Source organism: Microtus ochrogaster, chromosome 10 (genome assembly GCF_000317375.1).
Source record: "Microtus ochrogaster isolate Prairie Vole_2 chromosome 10, MicOch1.0, whole genome shotgun sequence".
Lineage (NCBI taxonomy): Eukaryota > Metazoa > Chordata > Mammalia > Rodentia > Cricetidae > Microtus > Microtus ochrogaster.
Genome location: NC_022016.1, coordinates 66450997 through 66461858, shown reverse-complemented (window position 1 = coordinate 66461858; position 10862 = coordinate 66450997). Strand labels below are relative to the sequence as shown.

General features: G+C 48.5%; 1 protein-coding gene across 1 annotated transcript in view; it reads left to right on the top strand.

The window, feature by feature from the left end:
* The window catches only part of Kank4 (KN motif and ankyrin repeat domains 4), a 72656-nt gene extending 69360 nt beyond the window's left edge, over positions 1-3296 (top strand). The window contains exon 10 of the mRNA XM_005353445.3: positions 1910-3296. Coding sequence (XP_005353502.2) covers positions 1910-2014 — 105 coding nt within the window. The 3' untranslated portion in view covers positions 2015-3296. The remainder of the gene's footprint in view (positions 1-1909) is intronic.
* Positions 3297-10862: the final 7566 nt, after the last annotated feature.

Genomic DNA, 10862 nt, shown 5'->3' with positions numbered 1-10862 from the left:
GTAACCCACACACACATAATTTTCCCCACATAACCCCCCACACTCACATGCACATACCCCTACACACATAACACCCTGCCACACACATAACCACACACACACACACATACTCACATGCACATACCCCTACATACACACACATAAGCCCCCCCCACATAACCCCTCACACACACACACACACACATAACCCCTCACACACACACACACACACACACACTCACATGCACATACCCCCTACATACATACACACTTAAGAATAAAAGCAAAAATGCAGGGGGCGGGTGTAGCTCTGTTGACAGAGAATTGACCTGCATGTCAGTGGCCACTGTGTCTGAGCCCCGGCACACACTGAATTGGGTAATGGCATAAAGGCCTGTACTCTAAGCACTCGAGAGGTGGAAGCAGAAAGAACGGGAGTCCGGGGCCATCCTCACCTGGTTCCTGGCTAATGTGGACTATGGGAGACCCTGCCTCAAAACAACAACAATGTATTCCTCCCTTGGAGCCCCTCCCACTCTCCGTTCTTTCTCTGCTGCCAGACTACAAATGGTTGGGGCGCCTCAGCGGCAGCTGGATTCCATCCTGCTGCAAACGGGGAAGCCCAAAGAGCTTGACATGTTAATATGGGCCACACCTGCGCCTCTGAAAGATGTGTCCCGTTTCAGGAAGTTGATGGAGTTACAGTGAGAGTAAAATGGATAGTAAGTATCAGAGCAGCCTCAGGCTGGCACCTCTCAGTCAGTCACCAAGATAAGTGTGGTTTTCAAAGCCGTTTAGCTTTCAGAATTCTGACTGTAGGGCTGTGTTCACTCATAAGAGACCGGCTGCTCGGATGGAGCTCACCCTCCAACACCCAGCGTGTGGGCTTTCCGTCCATCTCTGTACAGCCAGTAGCAGCCCTGCCTCAGGACAGCACAGGTCCAGCTTCTTTAGCTCAAGCTCCGCATAGCGGGCCATGCGGTGGAGAAAGTGCTACAGGGACTTCATGTCAGGAATTATCAACACGTACAGTGTCCTGAGCTCACGGCTGCTCTTAGGGAAACATTTAACGATGGGAGGGTACTGAGAGATATAGCTTAGTCCAGAAAGTGCTTGTAATGTGATCGTGAGGATCCGAGTTCAATCCCCAGAACCCACAGCTGTAAAAACATCTGGGCATTGTAGCGCATGCTAGCAATGAGGCTCACTGGCCAGCTAGCCTTTCCTATCTGGCCAGGTCCAAGCCATTGAGAGACTATCTCAAAACGAGCAAGGAAGATGGCACCTGAGGAACAACGCTCGGTGCTGAGCTGAGGCGTCCACATGTACATGCATATATGTGCACATGCCCAGATGAACATACTGACCACACACACACACACGAGAAAAGGCCTTTTCAGTGAGTGTATGGCTTGTGGGCATATAGAAACCAACAAGCTTCCGATAAGGGGGAAATTGCTAGTATATTATGGGCTGTTAAAACAGAGTGAGACAGATGAGTTATGAAGATTACAGTGGAAAGCCACCTAGCACCACAGTTACAATAAAAGGGCATTCAAGGCCCATGCATGCTTCCCTTTCTCTGCTTTAGCAACAGCAATCTATTTGCACAGGAGAAAAAAGAAAGGAAACACCAAAATGCTAATGTTCGCTTAGACCTGTGAATTAGGACAGGAAAGGATATTTTCTTTCCTATATTTAACAGTTTTCTTTAGTGCTGAGGGTCTGGCAACCCCTTTTCTGTTCCCACAGGACCGAGGACTGCGTGTGTGGAAGGGTCCTCATGTCTCGTGACCCCGTTTCTCACGGTCCACATGCCATCTGAGTCACACCCCTCCTGGGTCACCTGATGTTTGCGGCATCCCTCTCAACACTTCTCAGTGGGACAAGAGGCAGATGGGATGACATTTTTTTTCTTCCTTCCCTACAGGCTGGCCGAACAGCTTTGTCCATCGTCCTGAATTCACCTGCCCATGTGGAAATCGCAGAGCTTCTTCAGGCCCACGCGAAGCAGGGCACGTCCCTGGGGCTGTAGAAGCTGCAGAAGAACTAACAGCCAGGAACAAAAGGCTCCTTTTCTGAACTCTTCCCTTGCCCTTAGAGGGGGCCGGGTTCACAGGCAAAGGGCCACTGCTTAAATGAAGAAGCTATGTCAAATATGCACAATCCATTCCCGTCATAGGAATCTGCTCATTAGGATGCTTAGTAGTTTTTTGACTTAGGCCAAGCCCTCCAAACTACATGGGCTTCAGCACAGAGTGTGAGGTGTAGAGGAAAGACTGGGGTGGGATTGTCCAGAAACTCCAGACATCTTCAGCCTTGAATCCCTCTTGACTGGTTTTGCAGTCCTGTGTAGCGAGCAGGTGGGTAAGGGCACACTCGCACCGTAGACAAGCAATACTTCTTACATAGTCTTAAAGCGCACTGTCTTTCTGTTTTGCATCAAGCATATATACAAATATATCCCACTGAATATGCATGTCTAGAGAGAATGGGAGAGGACTTTAAACTTAGGCAGGGTAGGAGGAAGTCCAGTGATGTCAACATCAAGGCAGGACTCTTGTGAGTCCTCCCGCAGCTCTAATTCTGTCCATGGAAGTAAAGAGAAAATCCAATCTGATGGTTAGCATGTTGGTGGCGTCCAGTTGTTTCAGCTGTTCCCAGCCTGTGAAAGAAGCAAATGAGCTGGCCAGCTTCTTGCTGGGAATGAGTTGCTGTACAAGTGAGCATTGTTCACCCACTGCAATGGGCAGGTACTGGCTGAGAACTTCCGGGCTCCTGACTGCACAGAAGTTCAGCCCGGGCTTCAGCAGCAGCCAGCCGGGGCAGGACAGAACTCTCTCTGGACTGACATCTCTCCCAGGGACAGTTCTGTCCTATGCTTCCATATCCTCTGGGGACGACACATGAAAGTGCTGACAGTCTCATGCAAAAGTCATCTTTATTGAAAAGCAAGAGTATCAAAGTTGGGGATCTGAACGCTGAAAACTCAAAAGCGAGACTTCTCCTTTGGGCTGGAATGCCTGTTTGCTTGGTACCCCTTTGGGTGAGTCACCAAGCCTTCGTAGGTGACAACGCCATCATCTTCAGAATGGGGGTGACCATACAGTCCACCTCTGAGGGGGTGTCTTCATAAGAAACTGCTTGTGCAAGTTTCAGACTCCAGATGATAACCCAGGAAGACTGGCTTCAGGAACTCTGCAGCAAACTTCTTCCCACAGTGTGATTTGTGAGGCATGCTCAAAGTCCCAGGTGTGGATGCTGCTCAGAGAAGAAAAGATTGGAGCAACAGATGAGCTAAAAAAAAAAAAAGCTTTAAGAGGGTTTTTTACAACGTTAAAACACAATGTAAAAGCAAATGCATACATTAATAAGTGTTAGCTCCTTGCCTTTGCAAAGGCTAATATGTATCCAGTCCCCAGGATCTTGTTATGCAATAGGTCTGAAATGAGGCCTGAGTGTCTGGATGTCTGTCTAGGCCCAAAGGATGCCGATGCAGTCAGGCCACAACCAATCTTCGAGTAGCCCAGCTCTGGCCCTGTCCTTATTGTATATAAATTAAAATATTGCCTCTCGATTGGTCTCCAAATTTCTTTGCTCTTGACTCTTGGGAGTTGGCAGTATAGAACTAAATTAGCTAATTCCTTTTTGCTATCACAAACTACCAAAGGGGGGCTGGAGAGATGGCTTAGTGGTTAAGAGCATTGCCTGCTCTTCCAAAGGTCCTGAGTTCAATTCCCAGCAACCACATGGTGGCTCACAACCATCTGTAATGAGGTCTGGTGCCCTCTTCTGGCAGGCAGGCATGGAAGGAATGTTGTATACATAATAAATAAATATTTAAAAAAAACAAACAAACTACCAAAGGACAGGCACTTATGAAGAAAAAGGGAGTATTTATTAGCCCGCAGTTTCGGAGTCCGGGGAGGCAAATGGCAGGAGCCTGGAGGAGGAGAAAGGGATCAGAGCTGAATATAGGAGCAAGGTGAAGTAGGGTTTTTGAGCAGTTATCTTGTGACAGCTGCTCTGGGTCTTAGGAGAGATATCTTACTTACCGTTGATAATGTGCCCCCATTTGTCCTAAGGCCATCCACCCCTTAAAGCTTAACACTCCCCTGTACTCCTACAGAGTGAGTCAGAATGCTCTAGAGAGAACAGTGGGATTGGGGACTAGCAAAGCCTTGTGGCCCCACAGCGGCAGGGTTTCTGATGACTTCAGTTTCAGTCCATGGGAGAGGAGATTTGAAAGCAAGGAAGACATATGGTCTTGTTTATTGTGTTTTGATATTAGAGATTTGGACTTGAGCCTAAACTTGAGGGGACTATCTCACAGGCTGCTTTAAGAATCCAAATGCCTTTCAGAAAACCACACATGTGTGCCGTGTGCTAAATTTCGCTCTTATAATCCTACTGCTGAGGGCGAGGCAGGTGAAGGTGCTTGCTGCCAGGTCTGAGGGTCTGAGTTTGATTCCCAGAACCACATGGTGGAAAGTGAGAACCAACTCGGCCATGTTGTCCCCTGGTCAGCAAGTCATCCTCCACATGAACACTGCACACACCAAATGAATAAATAAATGTAATTTTAAAACATTTTTAAGCCCACTGCTCGGCTGAGGGAGAGAGCACTTGTATGTTTGAAGCACTTGGTTCAGTCCTGGCAGGGAAGGGAGAGGCGTCCCTATAGGTAGTGGGAGCCATTGAAGAATCGCTAAACACTGAAGGCAGCCAATCAGAGGTGACGCTAGCAGTAAGGGGTCAGTGGGGAGCCTCTTGGGAGCCCTTGGGGATAAAGCAGTAAGAGTGGAGCTAAACATAAGCACGGCTAGGAAAGGCAGCAGGAATGGGGTGTACCAGGATGTGGTCACAAACTGGGTAGGAGCAGAGTTGGTGTCCCCGTCATCCCCAGGACCATCCTATTGTGCTTCCTTAGTTGTAAGCTTGGTAACTCACTACGAGAGATAGGGACTCCACGTCCCAGCTTCCCTTGCAGTTTGCTATGGTGTCTTTACTACATGTGGGTAATGAGATATGTGTAAAGTGACGTGCACAGACTTCAGTCCCTTTCCCTCTGGCTGGGATGCTGTAGCCATCAAGATGAGACTAATGTCCCCAAACAGAACAGGAGTCAGAAGGAGCTGGGGTCCTGTCACATCTGCTCTGGGCTGCCTGTTCCTCATTTGACATAATTCAAAAGCCTTCTCGATTGTGTAAACCATTGTCCACTGGGACCCCTCCTGAAATAGACTACATCTCTGAGCCCTCAAGACGATCCAAGGGCATCAGGATAGAAAAGCCTTCCTGATTCCAGTTTGTGGTGGTGCACACCTTTAATTCCAGCGCTCGGGAGGCGGGGGCAGGCAGATCTCTGAGTTTGAGTCTATCCTGTTCTACAGAGCGAGTTCCAGGACAGCCAAAGAAAGCCACACAGAGGTGGCTAGTCTGTGAGAAGGGAGTGAAGCCAGAGGGCAGTGGATTCCAGGAGAGGATGCATTTACAGGAGGAAAGGTCAAGATGGGTTGAAGGGGAACAGATGGGCAAAGGATGCTGGTGGAGTAGACGGGATGGGAGGGAGATCGGTCATCCTAGCTTGCATCACAGGGATTCCCCCATCCCTCCCCCCAAAACACGGACCCCAGGCACCACCAGAGCCAATGGGCTGTCTGCTAAGAACTCTGAAACTGGTATCTAATAAGCAACTTCAGCCCCGCTGATATCTGGGTTGTAACATACAGAGCTTTGAAAGCTCTTGGTCATGCATCAGCCATGTGCTTGGAGCAGTCGTTCAGAGCAAAGCAAGATAAGAAGGCCAGGGCAACCTGTGTTCCTTTGGGAAGATCCCTATAGACACCTACCCTCAACTACAGGAACTTCCCCGCTGGTATTTCTTCTCCTATCCCCTGTAGGTGCACAGCACTGTGACAGGAAGCAGGGAGGGCAGGTACCCATGGGACTCAATCCCAGCTGGACCACTTACTACTTGGCTCTGATCTGCAATGAGGGGACTGGAACTCCCTTGGTCCTAGAAGCAGCTGGCCACTTGGCACATGCACACAGAGGGCTGCACCAGGCCTTTTCAGTTGAGTCACCCACCAGCTCTCAAGTCATGAAACGGAGACTTATTATTAGTTTTGAATGCTCAGACTAGCTTGGGCTGGTTTTCGGCTAGCTCCTTTAGTTTAAATTAACCTGTTTCTCTTTATCTACCTTTTGCCCTGGGGTTTCTTTACCTTTTTTACTTCTGCATCTCTTACTTTCACGGCTTCTCCACTTCTAACTGGCTGAAGTCAGTCTGGCTTCATGCCCCGGGGCATGTCCGGTTCTCTCCTCCTTCTCTCTTCCCTTTCTCTTCTTTCTAGATTTCTCCTTCTGTTTACCCTATCTGCCCACCAGCCCTGCCTATCCTTTCTCCTGCCTAGCCACTGACCAGTCAACTCTTTATTAAACCAGTCAGGAGCCTTCGGCAGGGACAGTGAAACAAATGCAACACATCTTTTCATGATTAAAAACGCAGCATGAACAAGAGCAGCATGCCTTTACACAGTTAGAGTAACATTCTGCAGTGTAAACAAACGTAGCACATCTTTGCCCAGCTAAAACAATATCCCACAGCGGTGGGCAGCCCCTGTAACAGCATGAGCTACCAAGCTGGGGTTCTCGCTAGACCCTGCCTCCAACAACAGCAGCTAGCACTGGGTGCAGTGGTGCAGCTCTTTACTTGGGTGGCAGAGGAAAGGCAAGTGGATCTCTGTGAGTCTGAGGCAGCCAGGTCTACAAAATGAAGTCCAGGACAGCCAGAGTAGTGAGACCCTATCTTAAAAATCATCATCATCATAAAAACAGCTTCCGTTCATGAGCTGTTACCCTTCTGAATCTGTAAGTTCTACGTCCATAGATCCAACCAATTATGAATAAAAAATGGTAGGAATGCTTTTCATGTGTCCTGAACATAGACTTCTTGTCATTTCCTAAACGATATCGTGACAACAATTTCAATAGCATTCCCATTACATCAGGCCTCAGCATCTAACGCAGGTTTAAACTACATGGGCATCATTCTGACTTGAAGCCACGCACCAACTCCTTCCTCCCTGAGCCTTTCTTCTCTTAATCCTAAGGTTTAAATCTATTAACAACAAACTAGAACAAAAGCTCAGGACTAAAGAGATGGCTCCGAGATTAACAGCGCGTCCTGCTCTGGCAGAAGATCTGAGCTCAGTTCTAGGCACCCCTATGCACCCGGCCAAGTGCCACCAGAAGTGACAGTACCTTCTTCTGGTCTTCTCAGGCACCCGCACACCTGAGAACATTCACGTAAGGGTAAAGAAAGAAAAATCAGAAGTTTGATTCCTAAACTTCGGCAAAAATTAATAACTAATTAAAGCACATGTAAGAAGTGTGTGAGTTATATGAGAACAAGATGCCATTTTTTCATATGAAGGACTTGGGTGTCTTAGATTCTGGTATCCTTAGGATGTCCTAGATGTGACCCCTTGGATACAAGGGACAGTTGTACTTAGAAAGTCCCAGCCATGAATTTAAAGGACTTTAGCACTCAGGAGGCAGAGACTGGTGGATCTCTGTGAGTTTGAGTCCAGTCTCGTTTGTGAAACAAGTTTCAGGTCATCCAGGGCTGTTACACAGAGAAACTCTGCTTGAAAACCAAAAAAAAAGGGGGAGTTGGGGGGAGCCTCTAGATAAAACTACTCACTTCTTACAGTAACCTTAGGGGTAAGCGCTAGTGTTTCCCTGAGTTGACATTGGAAGAAACAAAAACAGAGAGAGCTGAATAACTCATCCAAGGACCGTACAGCCTAGTAAACTCCAAGTCCAGAATTTCAAACCCACCAATCAGTTTCTATGCTTGGTAGTTCCATGTCAGCTTGACACAAATGAGAGTCAACTAAGAAAAGGGAAAAATTATTGAGAAAATGCCTCCATAAGACAAGGCTGTAGACAAACCTTGTAAGGCATTTTCTTAATTAGCAGCTAATGGGGGAGAGCCCAGCCCATTGTATGTGGGGCCACCCCTGGGCTAGGGGTCCTGGGTTTGTTCTGTAAGAAAGCAGGCTGTAACTGGGTGGTGGTCCCAGCACTCGGGAGGTAGAGGCAGGTGGATCTCTGTGAGTTCGAGGTCAACCTGCTCTACGGAGCAAGTTCCAGGACAGCCGAGCCTACGCAGAGAGACCCTAATCTTGAAAAACAAAACAACAAAAACCAAAAACCAAACAACAACAACAAAAAAGAAAGCAGGCTGAGGAAGCCATGAGGAACAAGCCAGTATGCAGCTCCTCCATGGCCTCTGTATCTGCTAGTACCTCCAAGTCTTGCCCTGTTTTGAGTTCCCGCCCTGGCTTCTGTCAACGACAGAGTATGATATAGAAGTATAAGTCAAATAAACCCTTTCCTTCCCAGCTTGCTTTTGGTCCTGGTGTTTCTTCTTAGCAATAGTAACCTTGACTAAGACAGGCTCTGTGACAAAATGTCTTTGCTGTTCCTTCAGATCTCTTCTTGACCCCTGCTAGTGCCCCGGGCTAGGGACAAGGTGCCTGGTTGCAGAAGAAGGACATTGCTTAAGGTACAAAGCTGCTTCCGGGGCTGAAGATTAAGGCGCTGTCTGACTTGTCAGTCTGTCAGGGTCATGGTCCTCCCTTAGGCAGAGTGTTTAAGACTGGGACAGTTGTGACGTCAGAATGGCTATGTTTCAGCCTTTCTGGGAAGAAAGGGGCCTCTGTTCAGTGCACAGATGTCTGAGTTCTGCATTGCCTCAATGGCTGGAGGAAAAAACTTTCTTTTGGAGCCCTGGGTTGGATCTCCAGCACGGTGACCTCACTAGCTAAACACAGCCTCCGGAACTCCCGCGCAGCCTTCTTAAGTTCCACAGAAAACTTATTGAGCATTTTTTTAAAAATATTATCCCCCCCCCCCCCATTACATGGTCCTAGTTTGCCTCAAACTCACAGCACTCTTCCGGCCTCTGCTTCTCAAACGCTGGGACTATAGACATGCACATCACTCCTGGGTGCTTGGACATCTTAACTGGCACAACCTCCGTCACTGGCTACTGTGCAGTGTGTTGCATCTTGATGTCTAATGTCCACACAGATCGTCGGGAAGTCTTGTTAAAAATGCAGGTCCATATTTTTGAGTCTGGGCTGGGCTTGAGATTCTGCATTCTAGCAAGCTCCCCGTGCTGTGGAAAGCAAGAGGAAAGACGACATCCAAGCTGGAACAGTGTCCTCTCTGAAGATGTGGCAGGAAGAATGGGGGGAGGGTGGACAACAGATGGGGGGATAGGGGCAAGAGACTTCATTGTGAACTATTTGAGATCTCAAGAATTTTTTGTAACTGCATGCATGTTGGGGACTGTGGATCACCAGACCCTGAATTTCTTGTAAACGATGTGTTTTCCTCTGCTCAGAGCAGCTGCACGAGACCCTGATGGCAGGGGAGTGGGTTCTGATGAGTCTGCAGCTGAGAGATCCTGAGAGCTGGGGCGTGGCCAGAGCCCTATAGAAGCTGCCCCTGAGCACAATAAAGGGGGCACTCTTGTATCAAGGATGACCCATGTCCCTGTCTGTGTGCGTGTGTTTTTAAGTCTCTAGCTTAGTTTCCGGCTGGCGTGCTGTCCAGTAGTGCAGGTGCTAGGAAAACTACTGAGGGAAGGACAGGGTCAATTCTGCTTTGTCAAAGCTGGCCTAAAACACTCACTAAGTAGCCAAAGAAGACCTTGAATTCCTCATCCTCCTGGCTCTACCTCCGAAGTGCTGTGACATCAGAGGTGAGCCGCTGTACCAATTTCAGGAAACTATAAATGTTGAAGCCACTTTTAGTGCAATGCCTGCTCTATGTGCTATGCACTACGGTAGGGTTCACGAGCCGGGCAAGGGGCTGGAGATTGAAACACACACACACACACACACACACACACAGAGAGAGAGAGAGAGCGAGCGCAACGGGTCATCCTTGAAACAAGAATGCCAAAAATGCCCCCTTGAATCAAGAATGCCCTCTTTATGTGTTTCAGGGCAGCTTATATACGGTCTCCTTGGCCAGTGGCCACACCCTAACTCTCAGCTGCAAGCCCACCAGAAACCACTCCCCTGTCTCATGCTTAGAGTGTCTGTAAGCACAGGAAAACAAGTTGTTTGCTCAGAGCAGCTGCAAAATAAGTTGTTTACTCCAGCAGACAAGGGGTCACAGGAAATTCATGGTCTGGGGGTCCACAGTTCCCAACAGCCACTGTAGAATCTAGAACCAAGTTTAGCCTTTGAACTCAACCACCAATGACCTTCAGTGCCTGCTACACCGTTCCCCTGGCAATGGGTTCTTCCTGAGAGAAAGCCTGTCCCTAGGGATACAGACCCGTGAACAGCTCTACAGCCTCGTCTCTCCCTTAGCTTCCCTGGCTTTGTCAGAGAAATTGTTGTTCTTTTGTTTTGATTTGATTTTTGAAACAGGATCTCACTCCATAGCCTACACTGGTCTAGCCTTGCCTCCAACATGGCCCAGGAGAGACAGCCTAGGTCAAATGAACTCTCATCTCCCAGATACCTACATGGTTCCTGAGTATTTGCTGGTCTCTTCTGGTGAGCCTAGTAACCATTTTCATGCCCCTCCTAGCCTATGTCACCTGGAAGCAAGAAGCCTGCCCTGGAGCTCACAGTGGTGACTTTGTGGCACCTCCTAATAACCTTAGCGAGGGAGGAAACTGATTTACCAGGAAAGGTCACCCATGCCCAGGAGCAAGGAAAGACATGATCTCATTTGTAATCAAGAATAAACTTGGGGCCCGGTGGTGGTGGCGCACGCCTTTAATCCCAGCACTTGGGAGGCAGAGGCAGGCGGATCTCTGTGAGTTCGAGACCAGCCTGGTCTACAAGAGC